Below are 22,826 nucleotides of genomic sequence, written 5' to 3' on the forward strand. Positions count from 1 at the left end.
ATGCCAATTAAATGCTGCCACCTGCTGGTTCTTTTAAAAACTGATATTTTCCAGTCTTGCCAACCTAAAATAATCTTTTAATAACTTTACCTCGGTCTTTGAAAACTCCTGGGAATAAATAATGCCTAAAAATTCGGATGTCCTCATATGAGGACCCCATGCATGAGAGGGTAAACATTGTACATCACATTAGCACACTTGTCAATAAAAATATCGGCACATTCCTTACACACATGATTCAATGAATTTACATTTAACAGCTGGACAATTTTCCTTTCAACTTGAAGCCTACTAACAGAAAGAAAATCTATAAATTTAGCCGCAAAAACATTCAAAATTTCCCTATAAGCAATGCTTGCCATTACATTAGGGAAAAGCAAATTTGCATCATCATCATCATCATCATCATCACATTTCTTAAATCACCCATCTTTTCTTCAGTGCTTGTCAACGCGTTACGGCATTCCAAATGGGGTAACTTGGAACACAACCAGCCACACACATACGCATATGCATTCTCCTAAATTAAATCAAAACCCACAGATCACACCTACCACACATCGGTATTGAAGGTTAACTGCTGCACTAATACAATAACATAAGCTTATTGTATTTTAAGCCAGTTAAGATATGGGTCGCGCAGGTCAGAAGTTTAGGAAGTAGGCCGTCTATAAAGATATCTTTGTAACTGGAAGAATATATATGCAAACACAGTATTTATTTACATTTTCTTGTCACGAGGGAAACGGAAGAAAGACCCTTCTGCACTTCATAGTTATTGCAGCCAAACGCAGCACATATCTTTCCACTCATATTGACAGGAGATAGAAAGGAATGCCACACGCTACTTCACAAACAAATACACGTGCTCTTATGACAGAATCAGTAACTCTCAGGTCGCTCCGCTAGACAGAGCTCTAATCGCTATCCCTCGCAGAGTGTCGCGTATTGTCTCTACTGTATTTGACGTAAGCTGAACACAACTGATGGACTCGCAGAGTCAGTGTAACACTTTCCTCGTACGTAGCTGGCCTACCGAACACTGCTGGATTTAAATAGTAAATAGTAAAAAATTAACGGCTCCTTCCGGGGGCGATTGCCCGCGGTGATCAGCTGGACTGGACTAACGGACTGGGAGCAATTATCACCCCCCCCTTTTCTTTCTGCTGCTGGCTTTACGTCGCATGGAATATTCGGACGACGGTATCTGATAAATTGTTACGCTCGATAGTCATTGAAATGTGATTGAATCCGAGTCTTTCAATAAACGAAACTCAAATTGATAACGGTTAATTTATTTCCATCATCTCACAAAGATTGTTTAATATTGTGTAGTACTGAAAGAAAAATTATGTATCCAAGCCTTCTATATTTTCAGATGACCCGGAGTCATAAGACATATTTACGTCAAAATAGAAAAGTAGTTCTGAACGGAGTCAATAAGGCGTGTTACCCACTTGAAAGCATCGACTCATAAAACACTCCAGCGTTGTTCACCAACACATCCACGTGTCCCAAATTCTCTTTGATCCATTTGAAAGATGCCAAAATTTCTTCTTCCTCACTGACATCGCATTGAATGGCATGCAGTCTGCCAGGAGCTTCATCCAGTTCCTGAAATAACAACAACAACAGTAACGTTAGGTGACGCATCTCTGTGCATGTTGCATTCATACGCTACGTACAATAATTCACAGGGGATATACCGGTTCGTTTATAACTGTTTACCCCCCTGTGAGTGGGGAACGTAGTCGAAGAATACCCACACGCTATCACCTGCCTGTCATAAGAGGCGACTAAAAGGAGCGACCAAGGGATCATGGACTTAGAACCATAAGACTACTTTTGAATTGTACCATTACATAAGGAACAGCACAGATCGAAGTTACTTGTGATTAGTATCACAATGTAAGGAACAACACGGGTCTACGTTACCTATGAGCAGCACAATTATGTGAGGAACACCTGTGATTGGTACCATCGTGTGTATTCTATCGAGACGGGGGAGCGGGCGCTCAGCTCCACAGACTATACTCGGAGTCAACTAAGTGGTATCTTTGATGTTATTTATATTATGTAAACGCCGCTTATACTGCCCGTCAGGGTCAGGATGAGAACCAAGATGGTGAAGCGGAAAGAGGGGAAGTGCTCACACGCGGAATGATACTTTCCTCAGTTCTTCAGCGGACTACCGGTATAACATCAAAGGGACCGCTTAGGACTTGAGTTAACACAGACTATAGTGTCTAGCGCGAGAAGATGCCGAGCGCTGCGCTCGAATTGTTGGTTCCACTGTGTTCAGCATAGGTCTGCGTTTTCTATGAGTAGCACCTCTGTATGAGGAACACTATGGGTCTACGTTGCCTGTGATTAGTATTACTACGTGACGGTACCGTGGGTTTGAGAGTTGCCCGTGATTAGAACCACTATGTGAGGAACGCCATGGGTCTGTGTTGCCTAAGAGTAGTACCATTATGTGCAGAACACCGTGGGTCCATGTTGCCAGTGGGTCGTACCATAATGTGTGATACACTGTGGATCTACATTACCTGTGATTAGTACAACTATGTGAGCAACACCATGAGGATACGTGGCCTGTGATTAGTACCACTATGTGAGGAAAGCCACGGATCTAGCCGGCCACCGCGATCAGTCCCACAATGTGAGGAACACCATGGGTCTGTGTTACCTGTGAGTGATGCCATTATGTGTGACACACCATGGGTCTACATTACCTGTGATTAGTAGCACCATACGAGGAACACCATGAGTCTACATTATATGTGATTAGTACCACTATGTGAGGGTAACATTGGTTTGAGCGTTGCTTGTGATTAGTACCACTATGTGAGGAACACCATGGGGCTGCATTGTCTGATAGTTGTACCATTATGTGCAGAACACAGTGGATCTGTGTTGCCTGTAGGTCGTACCGTAATGCGTAATACACCGTGGGTTTACATTCCCTATGATTAGTACCACTATGCGAGGAACACCAGAGGTCTAGCCGGTGACCGTGATTAGCCCCACCATGTGAGGTGATAAGCGTACAGCAATCTGGAAGTATTGACAGGAACATAATTAAGTAATTTAATATATATATATATATATATATATATATATATATACTTACAAGATATTGTAATAGGAACTGAATCATGGTTGAGAAATGGTATAATGGATGCAGAAATTTTCTCACGGAACAGGAGTGTGTATCGTAGAGATAGCATAGGAATGGTAGGAGGGGAATTATTCATTCTGGTGAAAGAAGAATTTGTAAGCTACGAAAAGTTAAAGATGACAAACATGACATTCTAGGTGTAAGGCTCATCTCTACAGGATAACAGGCAACTTGATGTCCTTGGAATGTACAGACCGGGAAAGGGTTGCGCTGGCGCTGATTCAGAATTATTTGATAAAATAATCAGCTATGTGGGAAATGATATGGAAAGGAACGTGATTGTAGCGTGTGATCTCAATTTACCAAATGTCAATTGGGAAGGTGATGTGAATGACAGGAAGCATGACCAGCAAATGGCAAATAAGATAATATGGGAAGGACAGATGATTCAGAAAGTGATGGAACCAACAAGAGGGAAGAATATTCTGGAAATGGTGCTGGTAAAACCAGACAAGCTCTATAGATTTAGTGATCATGAAGCTGTTTTTGTTGTAGTTAAAAATAAATGTGATAGAAAGGAAGATCTTAAAAGTAGGACAATTAGGCAGTACCATATGGCTGATAAAAAGGCATGAGGGGAGTTCTAAAAAAGTAACTATGATCGGCGAAAAACTGCAAATAAAAATGTAAACAGACCCTGGGATGCTTTTAAAGCAATTGTTGAGGAATGTGAAAACAAGTTTGTACCTTTAAAGGTGGTAAGGGATGGTAAACACCCACTATACTATAACAGAGAAGTAAGGAGACTCAGGAAGAGGTGCAGATTGGAAAGAAACAGAGTTAGAAATGGCTGTGGAGGTAAGGAGTAATTGAAGGAATTTACTAGGAAATTGAATCTAGCAAAGAAGTCAGCTAAGGATAACATGATAGCAAGCATAATTGGCAGTCATACAAATTTTAGTGAAAAATAGAAAGGTATATATAAGTACTTTAAGGTAGAAACAGGTTTCACGAAAGACATTCCAGGAATCATTAATGAACAAGGGGAGTGTGTATGTTAGGATCTACAAAAGGTAGAACTATTCAGTGTGAAGTATATAAAGACTGTTGATTACAAGGATAATGTCCAAATAGAGGAGGTAACTAATGCTAAAGAAGTATTAAAATTTACCTATGATAACGACATTTAAAATAAGATAAAAAATGTTGAAAACTGGAAAAGCAGCTGGAATTGATAAGATTTCTGGGATATACTAAAGACAATGGATTGGGATATGGCACTATATCTGAAGTACTTATTTTATTATTGTTTGCATGAAGGAGCTATACCAAATGAATGGATAATTGCTATAGTAGCCCCTGTGTATAAAGGAAAGGGTGATAAATATAAAGCTGAAAATTACAGGCCAGTCATTTTGACATCTGGACTTTTTTGACTTAATTCCTTAAGCTCCTGTTGAGGAGCATAGGACTGAGACAAGATTTCGCCATCTGGTTCTGCGATGTGCCATGTGTTTCATCTTTTCGCATGTATACCCAAGCTGCTCACTCTCTATCTCCACTGATCTCCTCCATGTCATCTTACGTCTTTCCCTCCTCCTCTGCCCCTGGGGATTCCACTCGAGAGCTTGTTTTGCTATGCTGTCATCAGGCCCACGCAGTGTAGGGCCAATCCACAGCCACTTTCTCTTTTTTAATCTGCTGTTCAATCAGTAATTGATGCATTCTCTTCCACAGTTCCTTATTTGACACCACTTCTGGTCAGTATATCCCTAAGATGTTTCTAAGACATTTGTTTACAAATGTCTGAATCTTCCATGTCAAGATTTGGTCACTTTTCATGTTTGACACGCATAAAGCAGCACAGACTTAACATTGCTATTGAAGATCCGGAGTTTTGTTCTAATACTGAGTTCTTTAGATGTTCATATGGGACGGAGTGGGTACCAGATTATGGGAAGGAGGATACCGAAGTGAGAGGGTACAGAAGAAGCAGTAAAGACAAAGATATAAATAGTTATAATGTAATGTTGTTAGAGTTATGTGCTATAGAAAAATCATATATCTTAAACGAATGGATGAAGGGAGACAGTAAGATGGAATTGACATTCATCACATCGAAGGGAGGGAGTGTGGCAGATATAGGAGTAAGCACGGAAACAGCTTTAAGGAAAATAATAAGTTTTGAGGTGGCAGAATGTGGGACAACAGAACACATGCCTATTAAGATAAAATTAAGAAATGATAATGGTGAAGTGAAGAGAGGTGTAGGAAAAAGGGTGAGGTATAAGGAGGGATGGAAGTATATTTGGAATAATTCTACGATTGAGAAATTGAGATCAGAGTTAAAAGAGAGGGAAGATAGTATAAGGGTAGAATGTGAAAGGGCGCTGGAAGGAGAGGACATTGATAAAGTTTTAAAATTAATAGATATCCCAGTATGGAAGGTGGGAAAGAAAGTGAAGATTAGAGAAGAGGGAGACAAAACAGAGTCATGCGGTGGTTTCATGAAGACTGTAAGAGGAAACAAGAGGTTGTAATGACAGGTCTAGCAGAGTTTAAGAAGGGAGGAAAACAAGAAGAAAGAGAGGAATATTGTAAATTAAGAAGAGATTACAAGAAGTTACTGAACGAGAAGAAGAAATGCTGGAAAGAGGCGGAAGCGGAAAGAGTGAACAGATATTGCAAAGAGAAAAAATTTAAGGGGATTTGGGAAACTATAAATAAGATAAATAGGTTTACGGGGAAGGGAACAAGTATAGAGGAAAATGAGTGGATAGGATATTTTACAGGTCTTTTGGGTGGGAGGGGAGACTGGCATGGGGATATGGGCAAGACTTATATTGTAAGAGAATTACAAGTAGGAGTACATTTACTAGATGGGGAGATAACAAGACAGGAAGTAATTAGTGTGTTAAGTAAAGTAAAAACTTAAGCAGCGGGTGGGGCGAACGGTATTACTAACAGAGTATGGAAGGATGTAGGGGCAAATGAATCGATGTTGAAGATGATGGTTAAATTTTTTAACAAGGTATGGGAAACGGCGAAATTTCCTAGCGAATGGAGAAAAGGAGTATTATGTCCTATATACAAGAATAAAGGGAGTCGAAGCGATCCAAATAATTATAGAGGAATAACACTCCTTGACTCGTTGTCGAAGGTATATACAGGAATTCTAGCCAATAGGATTAAAAATTGGGCAGAGAAGTATGGAAAGATATCGGAGTATCAAAATGGGTTTAGGAAAGAGAGAAGTACGGTGGATAATGTATGGATTTTGGATACATTAATTACGAAGTATGTGAAGATAGCAGGTATGAGATTATATGTAGCAGCAATAGATTTAGAGAAAGCCTTCGATGCAGTGAATAGGGAGGCGTTATTTACTAGATTAAGGGAAATTGGGTTATCGAAGAAAATGAGGATGGCAATAGAAGGAATATATGAGAAAGTAATGGTGATGATTAAATTACAGGGGGTGAGTTGAGTAAGTGTATTGAATCGAAGAGGGGTGTGAGACAAGGCTGTAAGCTGTCACCGATATTATTTTTATTGTTTATAAATAATATATTAGACAGACGTGGAGGTGAGGGATGGCAATGTCCTTGGATAGGGAAACGGTAGATACCGGGACTGCTACTTGCAGACGATTTATTGATCTTGGCACTAACAGCAAGTGGATTGCAAAGAGGTCTAGAAGAGGTTGTGGAATACACTAGAAGATGGGCACTTAGAATAAATGTACGGACGACGCAGATAATGGTATGTAGGAAAAGGAAAGCCAAGAAATAAGTGCAGGAAGTAATCAGACCAGAAAAAATTGAATATTTAGGAGTAATAATTAGTAGTAATGGATCCTGGAAGGATCAGAATAGAAGGGCCAAATTTAATGGGAGGGGAGCACTTGCAGTAGTGGGGGTATTAGAAAATAAATTGCCAGATATTAAGTACAAAATTCAGAGAATGGTGTTCCAATCACTGGTTAAAGGAAAAATGTTATATGGGGTAGAAGTGTGAGGATTGGAGGAGAGTAGAAAGGAACTAAACCAGGTGGTGGCAAAATTTAGTAAGATGATGATGGGGGTTCCAGACTGTACTGCAAATGTGGGGACTAGATTAGTATGTAAAGAATAGATAGACATTACTATAGCTAAGAGGGTGATGAAGTATTGGATGAGATTGGAAGAAGGGAAGGGAGGGGATTTATTACAAGAGGTGTATAGGTTCCAGAAAAGTATGGAGAACGAAGGGTACTGGGTGAATAAGTGCAAAAATAAATTACGAAAGTTAGGGTTAGGAGATCTAGGGTGTGAGAGATGGGGGGAGAGGAAAGAATGGGTATAGAGAAGGATTAAAAAGAGAGTGGCTGATATAGAAAGACAGAGTTTAATAATGGAATGTAGGGAAAGAGACTCGCTATCAGTATTAAACAAATTGGTGGAAACTACGAATCCGAGAACCGAATTTGAGGGCAGGAGAGGTAAAAGAGGTTTATACTGGTGGGTTATGGGAGTTCCAAAAATAGGGGATGGATAGGTCGAGAAAATAAGGATAGATGCATTTTATGTGAGGAGGGAAGGTCGGATCTGCATATATTTACTCAATGTAGTGCGTTAGAGGAGATAAAAAAAAGTGTTGAATAAGAAAGAGATAGAAAAGTAGAAAAGGGTTATAAGATGACGGCATGGCTGTGCAGAGAATGGGAAAGAGGAACAAATATATCAAAATATTTAAATGTGGTTAGAGCTAGATTTTTAAAGAAATTGAGGGAATAATAGGTAGAATGGTGTTTCAGAGGAATGGGAGGAAACATGTAGACGAAAGTGTTAGATTTTATATAATGTAAATATAATAAGATGAGATCTGAATATACTGGAAAAGAATGTATTATAAAAAGAAAATTGTAGATATTGGAAGAAGATTGTATTACGTTGTCGAATGTGTTATGTTTCAGTTAATGTAGTGACAAAAAGAAGAGATTGTAGATATTAGTATTAAGAAACGAGTTGGAATAGTTAGATAGGGACGAGGATGAGTTGATAAATGTGTTGTATGATAGATAATCTAGACAGAATAGAAGAAGCCTGTAAATATGAGTAAAAGATTCTAATAAGTGATGAGTAGGCAATTGCTAGATAAGGGTGAGGTAGGAAAACCTTGTTATAAAGAAATTAGATAGATGATGGTAAGTTGAGAGAGGACCTGTAAAGAGATCGTATAATAATTGAATTGGTAATGTAAAGAAATGTGCAATTAGTGAGTGTTTTTTAGACTAAGAGACGTAAATAAGAGGAGAGAACTGTGAGGAGTAAGGGAACTATAGAACTGTTGGCAAGTTCGGTGTTTTTAAAAGTGATTAAAATATTAACTCTAGGACATAGTGGATGAAAATAAGCAAGCAGTGTGTAAACTACAGTGGATAAGTTACTATAAGGTAGATGAACAGGTGTAAGTGAGAAAGAGAGATGGAAAGATTCAGAAAAGGGAGGGGGGCGTATAAGATGTGGAAGGGTGGAGTGTAACAGACCCATCCCAAGGTGAAAAGAATAAGCACGTCCGCACATGGAGATACAGGAGAGTCAAAGATAGGAGCAGGCAATGTGTATGTAAGACGACTCGGATTAGCAGGCGGGACAGTAGATAAGAGCGTGACGGGTCGCATGATAGACTGGTTTCCGCTTCTGTGGTTCGCCACGCAAAGAATGGGAGGGAAGCACATTGCCAACGAGGTTTAGGTGGTGATGACATCTGACCCACGGGGTGTGGCTGATAGTGGTATCACGGGTGGGATGGGCTCTCTCCTTACCATGGTGATACCGCGAACAGCCAGTTGTCTCTTTTTTTCTTTTCTGTTAGTTAGTTGTAGGTAGTAGAATAAAGAGTTAGCACATTGGAGTTGATGTAGGGGTGCCCTAACATGAGGTTAGGATATCCTCCCATGTTAGAGGCAACTCAGTAGTTCTATTTAAGGGTGGTGCAGTGCATGGTCTGGTATTCCGCCTGCGCGGGCGCCACCAAATTAGTTAGAGTATGTAGTTAAGTAGTTTTAACAGATATATAGTAGATATTATTTGTCTTTGTTGCCTGTAAGCCGATGGTGTATACTAGGGTGGGCAATAAAGAGATGTTCTCATATGGGACGGAGTGTTGCAAACGCACCCTTAGCTTCATCTTCATCTGCCCCTCCATTCACTGTCACAGTGCTTCCTAGGTAGCAAAAGTCATTCACTCTCTCTATAACATGACCATCCAACTGCAACGGAGTGTTATTTTGGTTTTTCAATCGCATATCCTTTATATTCTTAATGTTAATCCGAAGTCCAACTTCCTGTGCCTCAGTTTCCAGGTCTTTAAGCTGAATTTCAATATATTTACAACTATGAGCAAGTAAGCATAGGTCATCGGCAAAGTACAAATCTTCCAGTCGTTGAGTAAGATTCCACTGGATTCTTAATCGTCGATTCATTACGCTTCTCATGACAACATCCTTGTTTCACACCAGTCTTAACTTCAATTGGTTCCATCAAACGTCCTTTATGTTCCACCTGGCATGTATACTCATCATACATGCACTTAATCAGACTCATGGTCTTCTTGGGAATTATTTAAGAATTTCATTTTTAATCCTTTCGCTTTCAAGCTCTCAGCTGATGGATGTGTGAAAACTGACAGCCATATTTAGCACACTATGCATACACTTCTTTTAAAATTGCATTGAAGGCACACCAATGAAGATATCAACATGAAAGTTGGCAAACGTATAGAATATACATCACTTAGTATCACTGCGTGTAAGTCATTTCCCTAAACCAAAAGCGTATAATGTTAAAAAATAATAAATACAGAAGCAAAGTTATAAATTTCAGATTTTGAAAGTTTGGAAGTAATTCTAGGAAATAGTGTTCACAATCCGAGTTTGTTATTCATGTCAGTAGGAAGGCTATATTATTGTTTACTATCATGGTAAATATCACGATTCTATGTCCATTACATCCAAGGATAGATTAAAATGTTTAAAGTGATGTAACACTGAAAAATGTCAGCCATTTTTGCATAAAACACACATTTCTTAAATCTGATATCGCTATCCACACTAACATCACTGTCTGGAGGTGCTGGATTATTATCATCATCGTCTACACTTTCCGATTCGGACAGAGAAACATCACCATCACTTGAATAATTCTCAAGGTATTCAGTGATATCATCGTCAGCTAAATGAACACTCTTCGCCATGTCACGTGCGATAAATAACTAGGCCTAACCTAAATGAACTATATCTTACACTTCACTATCACTATGCACCTAATTACCTAAGAAAACTATTTCAATAATGAACTAACAAGTAAACTAAATATATTGCCTACGATACAGCCTAATTTCACTATATGATCACGAATGAAAACAGAGAGAAATGAATGCAAGTTTGCCGCCAACCACGATGTAAACAAGACACGGAACTCCAGTGAGCACATGTATCAGACCTCAAGAATAACGATAAATACGGTTAGCCGGCAGTTCCCGCGGAGTATAACGTGAGATAAAACTGTACTCTTCTTATTCCGTGCAAAAAAAAAATGCTATTTGGCGCGTAAATAATGAGATAATTATAGTAAAGGCGGGTAACGACGGATCGTTACCCTGACAGTTTTCGCAGGACCCGTGGGTACCGATAGATCGTTACCTTGAAAGCCAAAGGGTTAAGTCCGTATTGAACCAAGAATAATAGATAAGTAAAATTAAAAATCCATCTTTTCAATACTAATATTAAACCAAATAAGTTATAAAATTTACTCGGAACTAGTTTCGGCGCTGGTGAGCGTCATCTTCAGCCAAATATGAGAACAGGCAATCGTAAATATACATATCATCATTAAATCAATGCACATGTAAACACTCTTAATATGGGACTTATGATAGCCCTAGAAGTATCTGGATAAGAAAACTTCAAATAATCACAATTTCAAAATTTTAAAGTCACGATTAGCACGACACTTAACACAGTATAATGCTTTTCACTCAAGTTAAAACTTTGAAAATGTTGAGTTCGACTTAGAATTGTAATATTCTCAAATAAATAAAAAGTCTTGTCATAAATAAAATGTTATACAAAGGTCGAACCACATATAGAGTTCTTCTGTAAATATAACAGTCGCAACTAGAACGACACTTAATTATTTTACTCAAGATGGAACATCCCCCCACCCCCACCCCCTAATCATTATCATCATTGCACATCAAGATGCGTAGGTCACCCATGGGCATGCACCAGGACATTCCTAGCACTAAAAGCCATGCGATAAATAAAATAAATAATGCACTCGATGATTTAGGAACTTTCAGCTCATCGCCAGTTGTTAGGAGGTGCAGTAGAACCACATTGATCCGGACCAAATGAGGCTCTAGGTTGTCCGAACTAATGAAAGTCCGGATTAAACAAAATAACTTATGAAATGAACCAAAGTACACATTTAAACCTCGGTTGACTAAAAAGAAAAATGGTGGTGATTATTGTTTTAAGAGGAAGTACAACTTGGCAAACATCCACCATATAACACTAATCAGAGACAAAAAAATGGAAGGAATCCGACGCTTCGAGAAATAAAGGTATCGGTCAAAGAAAGACAAGGACCACGAAGGACGTGAAAATGAAAGACTCCTTAGTAGCGTCGGGGTCGGAAAAGAACAAGAGTTGACCAAGGGAGGTCGGATAGGGTAGATGAAAGTGAGGAGTCTGTCACAAGTAAGTGGAAGCAATGCCAGGACTTACCTAAAGGCCCCGTGGTCGCCAATCCACGCTCCAAAGTTCAGACGCCTTGGGGCCCCTTTTAGTCACCTCTTACGACAGGTAGGGGATACCGTGGGTGAACACCCCCACTCACAGGGGAAAAAGAACGTTTACAGTACAGTATTTTAAACTTCAGAAAAACAAATGCCATTTAGTATAGCCTACAAGATATGACGCAATACAGTATTTGGCCCTACAAATTACAGAACAACTTAGTGCAGTACAGAATTAGAACATGGCAATTAAGGCACACCTTCATTGACCAAACTTGACACGCTTACTGGTTTGAAGAAACTGCTAATCTTTTGTTGTTTTCGTTTGACATTCATTTCTTTAATAATGAACTCACGCAGATGCCTCAAATGTTTGTAATATGCATATGTGTTTTCATCGTTGTTATCTTCAACGCATTTAATTACAATGGTCTTTAATTTCACTAAATTTTGGCTTAGGGCTAAAAATATCACCTCTTCATCCCGGTCATATTCATCCGTTTCAGAGCTTTCTGAGCTCGTTATTCAGCTTGATACTGTAATTGCATTTGTAAATTATTATTAAACGGCTGTCTGGATTAAGCGAAGTATGGACTACTGAAGTCCGAATTAATAAAGTTCTACTGTGCATGTAAATATTCGACACCTCATTCTAGTTTGAGCACTAGAATGAATCGACAACGGCTAAACATTGTCACATTCAATATTTAATTAAATGTATTTATTTTATTTATTTATTTATTTATTTATTTATTTATTTATTTATTTATTTATTTATTTAGGGGCTACTTGGCCGAGGCGGTAAACGCGTGCTCGGTTCTCCCGGAACGACGTGGGTTCGAATCCCCGTCAGGAAGTCGTAAAATTTAAGAAACGAGATTTCCACTTCCGGAGGTGCATATGGCCCTGAGGTTCACTCAGCCTACACCAAAAATGAGTCCCAGGTTAATTCCTGGGGGCAAAGGCGGCCGGGCGTAGAGCTAACCACTCTACCCCATCACGTGCCGAGGTTAACAATGGTGGGAGCCTTTACCTTCCTCTCCTCCAAGGGCCTTCATGGCCTGTACGGAGGTGATTTTGTTTTGCTATTTATTTAATTTTTTATGCCTTCCAATATTTAATTGTATTTATTTATTTATGTATTTATTTATTTATTTATTTATTTATTTATTTATTTATTTATTTATTTATTTATTACATACATACATTATCATTATAGACTGTTATGCCTTTCAGCGTTCAGTCTGCAAGCCTCTGAGAATTTACTAAACGTCGCCACAATCCTCGATTTGCAACTAGTGTTGTGGCCTCATTTAGTTCTATACCTCTTATCTTTAAATCGTTAGAAACAGAGTCTAACCATCGTCGTCTTGGTCTCCCTCTACTTCTCTTACCCTCCATAACAGAGTCCATTATTCTCCCAGATAACCTATCCTCCTCCATTCGCCTCACATGACCCCACCACCGAAGCCGGTTTATGCGTACAGCTTCATCCATCGAGTTCATTCCTAAATTAGCCTTTATCGCCTCATTCCGAGTTCCCTCCTGCCATTGTTCCCACCTGTTTGTACCAGCAATCATTCTTGCTACTTTCATGTCTGTTACTTCTAACTTATGAATGAGATATCCTGAGTCCACCCAGCTTTCGCTCCCATAAAGCAAAGTTGGTCTGAAAACAGACCGATGTAAAGATAGTTTCGTCTGGGAGCTGACTTCCTTCTTACAGAATACTGCTGATCGCAACTGCGAGCTCACTGCATTAGCTTTACTACACCTTGATTCAATCTCACTTACTATATTACCATCCTGGGAAAACACACAACCTAAATACTTGTAATTATCGACCTGTTCTAGCTTTGTATCACCAATCTGACATTCAATTCTGTTGGATTTCTTACCTACTGACATCAATTTAGTCTTCGAGAGCCTAATTTTCATACCATACTCATTGCACCTATTTTCAAGTTCCAAGATGTTAGACTGCAGGCTTTCGGCACAGTCTGCCATTAAGACCAAGTCGTCAGCATAGGCCAGACTGCTTACTACATTTCCACCTAACTGAATCCCTCCCTGCCATTTTATACCTTTCAGCATATGATCCAAGTAAACTACAAACAGCAAAGGTGAAAGATTACAGCCTTGTCTAACTCCTGTAAGTACCCTGAACCAAGAACTCATTCTACCATCAATTCTCACTGAAGCCCAATTGTCAACATAAATGCCTTTGATTGATTTTAATAATCTACCTTTAATTCCATAGTCCCCCAGTATAGCGAACATCTTTTCCCTCGGTACCCTGTCATATGCTTTCTCTAGATCTACGAAACATAAACACAACTGCCTATTCCTCTCGTAGCATTTTTCAATTACCTGGCGCATACTGAAAATCTGATCCTGACAGCCTCTCTGTGGTCTGAAACCACACTGGTTTTCATCCAACTTCCTCTCAACGACTGATCGCACCCTCCCTTCCAAGATGCCTGTGAATACTTTGCCTGGTATACTAATCAATGAGATACCTCGATAGTTGTTGCAATCCTTCCTGTTCCCTTGCTTATAGATAGGTGCAATTACTGCTTTTGTCCAATCTGAAGGTACCTTACCAACACTCCACGCTAATTTGACTACTCTATGAAGCCATTTCATCCCTGCCTTCCCACTATACTTCACCATTTCAGGTCTAATTTCATCTATTCCTGCTGCTTTATGAAAATGGAGTTTATTTACCATCCTTTCCACTTCCTCAAGCATAATTTCACCAACATCATTTTCCTCCTCCCCATGAGCTTGGCTGTTCGCAACACCACCAGGGTGATTTCCTTTTACATTGAGAAGATGTTCAAAATATTCCCTCCACCTCTCCAGTGATTCCCTGGGATCTGTTATGAGTTCACCTGAATTACTCAAAACACTGTTCATTTCCTTTTTCCCTCCCTTCCTAAGATTCTTTATTACTGTCCAGAAAGGTTTCCCTGCTGCTTGATCTAGCCTTTCCAGGTTATTACCAAAATCTTCCCATGACTTCTTTTTGGATTCAACAACTATTTGTTTCGCTCTGTTTCTTTCATCTACGTACAAATCCCTGTCTGCCTCGGCCCTTGTTTGGAGCCATTTCTGATAAGCCTTCTTTTTACGTTTACAGGCTGCTCTCACTTCATCATTCCACCAAGATGTTCGCCTTTTCCCATCTTTACACACAGTTGTTCCTAGGCATTCCCTTGCTGTTTCTACTACAGCATCCATGTATGCCACCCATTCACTTTCTATATCCTGAACCTGCTTACTGTGTACTGTTCGAAACTTCTCACTAATCATATCCATGTACTTCTGTCTAATTTCCTCGTCCTGGAGATTTTCTACCCTTATTCGTTTGCAGACAGATTTCACTTTCTCTTCCCTAGGCCTAGAGATACTTAGTTCACTACAGATTAGATACTGGTCTGTATCATCGAAAAATCCCCGAAAAACTCGTACATTCCTAAAAGATTTCCTGAATTCAAAGTCTGTTAAGATATAGTCTATTATGGATCTGGTACCCCTAACCTCCCATGTGTAGCCTTATGCTTGAAGAATGTATTCGTAACAGCTAAACCCATACTAGCACAGAAGTCCAGCAAACGCTTCCCATTCCCATTAGCTTCCATATCTTCCCCACATTTACCAATCACCCTTTCGTATCCTTCAGTTCTATTCCCAACTCTCGCATTGAAATCGCCCATTAGCACTATTCTATCCTTGCTGTTGACCCTGACCACGATGTCACTCAATGCTTCATAAAACTTGTCAACTTCATCCTCATCTGCACCCTCACATGGTGAATACACGGACACAATTCTTGTCCTAATTCCTCCCACTGACAAATCTACCCACATCATTCGTTCACTTACGTGCCTAACAGAAACTATGTTGCGTGCAATGGTATTCCTGATAAAGAGCCCTACCCCAGACTCTGCCCTTCCCTTTCTAACACCCGTCAAGTACACTTTATAATCTCCTATCTCTTCCTTCATATCTCCCCTTACCCGAATATCACTTACTCCTAGCACATCCAGATGCATCCTCTTTGCTGACTCAGTAAGTTCTACCTTCTTTCTTCCATAAGCCCCATTAATATTGATAGCTCCCCATCGAATTCCATTTAGTTCGCCAAGTTGTTTCCAAGGAGTCCCTCGCCTGTCAAATGGGAGTGGGACTCCATTACTCCCATAGGTCTGAGGCTTGCTTAAAGTGTTCTGAGCTCGGTAAATTCATGAAGCAGGATGCTGCCCTACTTGCACATAGTCCAAGTGAGGATCTCTCCTCTAACGGGTTATGGACCACCGCGAATTGTGTAGTCCTAGCCGCCTGAGCACAAGGAGGGCCACGACTCAGAATATGTCCGAGATGCCCACTCCCATTCCATAGCAACTGGTATCCCGACTCTCAGGACCACTTACTAGGCCACTCAGCCGTTGCCCATGGTTCACAAACTAGGACGTGACTACAGTAACCCACACCATGAACCACTATTTATTTATTTATTTATTTATTTATTTATTTATTTATTTATTTATTTATTTATTTATTTATTTATTTATTTATTTATTCTTTTGTGTGCGGCGAAGTTATGGATCACGGTCCTCTCTTACACTTAACCACAATATACAGTACATAATCACATTGAAAGTTAAAAGGCAGGATACTTTATCAAGAAACTTCCTTTCTTAATCCGTTTACCCTCCAGGGTTGGTTTTTCCATCGGACTCAGCGAGGGATCCAACCTCTAGCGCCTCAAGGGCAGTGTGCTGGAACGTGAAATTTTGGGTCGGGTAGATAAAACTGGGGAGGAGGACGAATACCTCGCCGAGGCGGCCTCACCTGCTGTGCTGAACAGAGGTCTTCTTGGGGAATGGGAAGATCGGAAGGGATGGACAAGGAAGAGGGAAGGAAGCGGCTGTAGCCTTTAGTTATGTACAATTCTGTCATTTGTCTGGAGGAGAAGTGCGAAAACCACGGGAAACCACTTCCAGGATGGCTGAGGTAGAAATCGAACCCCCCCCCCCCATCATACTCAGTTGACCTCCCGGGGCTAACTGGACCCCTTTTCAGCCTTCGTACCACTCTTCAAATTTCGTGGCAGAGCCGGGAATCGAAACTGGGCCTCCGGGGGTGGCAGGTAATTACACTAACCACAGAGGCGGACTATCAAGAAACTACCTAAATTAACGGAATAAAATAGTATTATACTAGTTATTTTGTTAATGGTTAATATTATCTATATACAAAGGGCACTAGGAAAGTTTTGCAATACGCAATAACGGTTGGCTGGACACCCCTGTTATGGTGAGGGATGAAAAGAAGTGTGAAAACTGGTCTAGAAGACAGCAAGGCGCGACCTTGACACCAGTTGGTACCTAGCAGTGGGATTGAAACCAAGTTAAGATGTCAGTGTGGTCTAAAGGTGAATATCGCGTAATTACCCGCTACAATTTTGCTCGTGGATTAACTGTTGACCAGTGCCGGGAGGAAATGACTCCTGTGCTGGGGAAAGACTGTCCACATCGGACAACAATTTTCCGCTGGTACAAAGAGTTCCAGAGGGAAAATTTTGGAGTTGAAGACGATCCTCGTTCTGGGCGACCGTCTGAATCAGTGACTGAGGAAAACATTGAAGCTGTGAGGAAAATGTTGCAGCAAGAGAGGCGTTTGACATATCGGCAGGTAGAAGACACCCTCCACATCCCTACACCAGCTGATCATTCAGTTCTACACAACCATCTGCATGTTAGAAAGGTTTCTTCCCTTTGGGTGCCCCAGTCACTTTCAGAGGAACAAAGGGCACATCGAGTGAAATGGTCCTGAAAAATGCTAAACAGTTTGAAAATGGGACTTGGCGTAACGTCAATAGCATCGTTACAGGTGACGAAACTTGGCTTTATTATTACGATGTCCCAACAAAATCCCAGAACAAGGTGTGGCTGTTTGAAGATGCAAAACGCTGCCCTTTCAGCTTCATCTTCACTTCTAGGAAGTAGTGTTGGCTACTGAATGTATGATTTGAAGCAGTGTATCGATTCATTCAAGTGTCCGAGTGAATCGATTCACAGGAACGGTGAGCTCACGGCACACGATTCAGCTTACTCCCAGCGGACAGTGCTGAGTGGCGCACTCACTGGACGTTGACGGGGAGCTGAGCTTCCGCTGCAGCGAGACAGTGAATCATGGCACATCGAAAGAATCGTGAACGACCACGGCTCAGTGAGACACAAGATACTCACGGCTCCTTATCGGCACACTGGACACTGGCGGAGAGCCGAGCTTCCGCTGCAGCGAGACATACAGTGAGCCATGGCACACCGAAAGAATCGTGAACGAGCACGGCTCAGTGAGACACAAGATACACACAGCTCCTTATCGGCTCACTGGACACTGGCGGAGAGCTGAGCCTCCGCTGCAGCGAGACATACAGTGAGCCATAGTACACTGAAAGAATCGTATGCTATAATGGACTCTCGAGCTCAGCTCATTTGAAAATAATACCCACTTGCATTCACTGTTCTCTTCTTACAGGGAGGTTTATATAACAGATGGATGCAGTGTTAAAAAGGTAGTCAAAACATAATTCTGAAGTAGCTAGTAAGTAGGTAGGCTATTCGGTTATACTATTTATTAATTTAATGAATCTTAGTATTATAACTTATTTGACAATTAAACTCGACTTTAGCCCGCCCTATGACTATGATTCATGCTCATGACCACTCAAAAGTACCTTTTATATTGGGAAGAACGGCTTAGTATTCTCTCAGTTCATGTCACATCGTTGCACAAGAGTTCAATCATGCGGACAGTAAGTGAGCCGACTGACGCAATAACTTAACCAACAATATGTTGAATCAGAAAACCAGCGGGCTACTGTACATCTCGGGTAGCCTATACAAAATATGACGATTTAAAAAATCCTCAGCTGATAGAAAAATACATATTTTCAAAAATGACTGAGCGAGTAGGACGTGCGGTTAGTATCGCGTAGCTATGCGCTTGCATTCGGGGGATGGTGGGTTCGAATCCCACCGTCAGCAGCCTTTAAGATGGTTTCCGTAGTTCCCCATTTTCACACCAGGAAATGCTGGGACTGTGCCTTAATTAAGGCTACGGCTGCTACCTTCCTAATCCTAGACCTTTCCCATCCTGAGTCGCCGGAAACCTTCGATGTATTAGAGTGACTAGCATTTCCTTCTAAGAAAGGAGTTCATAGTATGAAGACAGATGGCAGCTGCGAGCACTGAATGCTGTTGCTGCTGCCTTACGAGTACATAGTACACAGATGCAGTAGGAGCGGTGACTAATGTGCCGTGAATCGGACCACTGTATCGATTCAGTAACGTGAACGGAATCAAAATAAATAGATTCAGTAAAATGACTCGAATGTCCCATCACTACTGGGAAGAGTGCGAAGTCACATGGGGCAAGATCAGGGCTATATGGAGGGTGATCAAGCACAGTCAACCCTGATCTGGCAGGAAAATCCATTGTTACATTAGCACGATGTGCTGGAGCACTCCTATGACTGTGCGAAAGTCAAGGTCAGTGAAGAAAAGGAGCATCCTGACTCGGGTTGTGCTAGAAACACAAAGGACAGTTACTGCGAAGTGGTACAGTGAGACTTGTCTGCCTCAGATCATCCAGCCTCTCATGCAGCTCCGTCCAAGGTCACGACTCAACACTTGGCTCTTGCATCACGACGATGCTCCAGCACATCTTACTAAAGTAATAATGGATTTTCTTGCCAGATCAGGGTTGACTGTGCTTGATCACCCTCCATACAGTCCTGATCTTGCCCCATGTGACTTCGCACTGTTCCCAGAAGTGAAGATGAAGCTGAAAGGGCAGCATTTTGCATCCGACGAGGAGCTTCTGACAGCATGGCATCAAGAGTGTGAAAATGTAACCGAAGAAAAGTGGCAGAGTAGGTTCAGTGACTGGTTTCGACGTATAGAGAAGTGTACTGAGTGTGGTGGAAATATTTTGAAAAAGTCTAAAGCGTTCACTCACATTGCAAAACTTTCCTAGTGCTCTCTCTACAGTACCTAACAATAGCTTTAGATCATACTTGCTCTCATTCACAGTAACATCCATACAAGCTGTTCACGTATTTAAGTGAAAATCTCGACAAGACCATTTAAATGAGGCTTCTGAAATACTATTCCATATACTGACAGGGACAGTGTTCCATAGCCTTGCCCCGCACACCTCGAAGGAGTGGCTGTATATAGATGAGTGATTAAAAGCTATCATAAGGGTAGAAGTAGATCTGGTATTATGTGAATGGATAGATGAGAGGAAGTTAAAATGCGAGAATAGATATTCAGGTGTAGATTCGTTCAGAGGTTGAAATATGAGTGTCGCAGTAGCCTATGTAGGTTTCTTAGTTTATCGATTTTCAGCCAGGATAGCTTTCCATAATAAGGGGAATTATGTGTCCTACAGTTCACAGAAAATATCTTATGCAAGAGTTCATTGCCCTCTTAAGTTTCATTGTTTGTTCTGCAGTTGCATCGGTCATTACGTCCGACTCGTTGGCTGAATGGTTAGCGTACTGGACTTCGGTTCAGAGGGTCCCGGGTTCGATTCCCGGCCGGGTCGGGGATTTTAACTTTCATTGGTTAATTTCATTGGCCCGGGGGCTGAGTGTTTGTGCTGTCCCCAACATCCCTGCAACTCACACACCACGCATATCACTACCTTCCACCACAATAACACCCAGTTACCTACATATGGCAGATGCCGCCCACCCTCATCGGAGGGTCTGTCTTACAAGGGCTGCACTCGGCTAGAAATAGCCACACGAAATTAAAATCGGTAATTACAACATCACAGTAATAAATTATTGGAAAAATGAGTGTTTGAATAAGTGTTATTTTCATATTACGTGGAAGAATGGATTGTTTAAATTTTGTGGGGTGAAGAGATGCATATACCTTTTTGCAGACACGTGTTATGTGATCATTTCAGTTTAACGTGTCATTCATGATGACACCTAAGCGTTTTACAGACTTCTGAAAAGGTATAGCTTCACCACAGAGTATCAGAGTAGGCAGATATGTGATGTTTAGGGTATGTAAATGCCTAGGCTGTCCTATTATGATTGTTTGCGTTTTCATCGGGTTAATTAATAGGCAGTTCTATTTTGTACAGGAGCGGATTGAATTTAAAATCCAGTTCTTTTTGATGAATTGCATTGTCAGTGTCGGAGACTTTAAAGTATGAGTATATTTGAAGATCGTCGACATAAAGGTGATAGTTGCAGTCATTCACTTGATAAGAAATGTCATTAATATACAGGTGTATCAGAACTATACCGACAAAGTCAGGGATGCCCTTCGTGTTATGTTAAGTACGATAGAGCAGTCAGATTGGCAGAAAAACTTTTCTTCTCGAGAAAATGAGCTTGCTTTGTAACTTCCGGGAGCGATTCAATTTGACGAACTCGCCATATTTGCTATGCCAGAGAGCCAATCGCTGCCTGTTGCTGTGCGTCAGAGGAGGGAAGGGAAGGGAGGGGAAGTGGGAAGTGGGGGACAGAGGTAATGCGCGACACACTCCACAGCCTGAACAGAGTCCGAAGGTCACTACTACACCGCTGTGAACTGTGTATGGAAGTAGGAGGGCGATATATTGAACATCAACTGTAATAAAAAACATTGGGCATATTGTTTTCTTCGCTCAGTGTTTCATTCGATATAAAATATTGTGAGTGAAGGAATACACAATCTTGGTTGGCAATGTTGTATCTTCCTGCATGTTAAATAATAAAGAACGTTACTGCGACCAACAGACGAGAAGAGAAACGATCTGGTGCATTCCCTCGCTGGCAAGTGTGTTTTAATTACAGTGTGTTCTTGTACTGGGTGTGCAGTTCTTCTTCTTCTTCTTTATCTGTTTAGCTTCGAGGGTCAGTTTTTCCCTCGGATTCAGCGAGGATTCCACCTCTAACGCCCCAAGGGCATTGTCCTGGAGCGTGAGACTTTAGATCGGGGGATACAGCTGGGGAGGAGGACCAGTACCTCTCCAGGCGGCCTCACCTGCTATTCTGTATAGGAGCCTTGGTGGGGGATGGGAAGGTTGGAAGGGATAGACAATGAAGAGGGAAGGAAGCGGCCGTGGTCTTAAGTTATGAACCATCCCGGCATGTGCTTGGAGGAGAAGTGGGAAACCACGAAAAACCACTTCCAGGACGGTTGAGGTGGGAATCGAACCCACCTCTACTCAGTTGACCTCCCAAGGCAGAGTGGAACCCGTTCCAGCCCTCGGACCACTTTTCAAATTTCGGGCAGAGCCGGGAATCGTACCCGGGCCTCCGCGGGTGGCAGCTAATCATACTAAGTACTACACTACAGAGGCGGACAGCATTATTATTATTATTATTATTATTATTATTATTAACAAATACATCAAAAACCCAAACCATACCCCATGGCACTACAGCGTTTGAAGGGCCTTGGCCTACCAAGCGACCGCTGCTCATCCCGAAGACCTGCAGATTGCGAGGTGTCGTGTGGTCAGCACGACGAATCCTCTCGACCGTTATTCTTGGCTTTCGAGACCTGGGCCGCTATTTCACCGTCAGATAGCTCCTCATTTCTAATCACGTATGCTGTGTGGACCTCGAACCAGCCCTCAGGTCCAGATAAAAATCCCTCACCTGGCCGGGAATCGAACCCGGGGCCTCCGTGCAAGAGGCAGGCACGCTACCCCTACACCACAAATACATCGCTATTGGGTAATATCCCTGTGGCAATGATTACTTACAGTAGTGTGATAATAAGGTAAAGTTAAAACATAATTGCACAACAACATCAATAAAAGTACACCAAGCAGTTCCTTGGAAAGAAAATATTACAAGAAATAAGTTTTTTTCTAGTTGCTTTACGTCGCACCGACTCAG

At 41.2% G+C, this 22,826-nt stretch overlaps 1 protein-coding gene across 1 annotated transcript in view; it reads right to left on the reverse strand.

The window, feature by feature from the left end:
* The window catches only part of LOC137503369 (farnesol dehydrogenase-like), a 100,244-nt gene that overhangs the window by 74,203 nt on the left and 3,215 nt on the right, over positions 1-22,826 (reverse strand). Inside the window, exon 2 of the mRNA XM_068230936.1 lies at positions 1,458-1,614. Coding sequence (XP_068087037.1) covers positions 1,458-1,614 — 157 coding nt within the window. The remainder of the gene's footprint in view (positions 1-1,457; positions 1,615-22,826) is intronic.

This window comes from Anabrus simplex, chromosome X (assembly GCF_040414725.1).
Source record: "Anabrus simplex isolate iqAnaSimp1 chromosome X, ASM4041472v1, whole genome shotgun sequence".
Classification (NCBI taxonomy): Eukaryota; Metazoa; Arthropoda; class Insecta; order Orthoptera; family Tettigoniidae; genus Anabrus; species Anabrus simplex.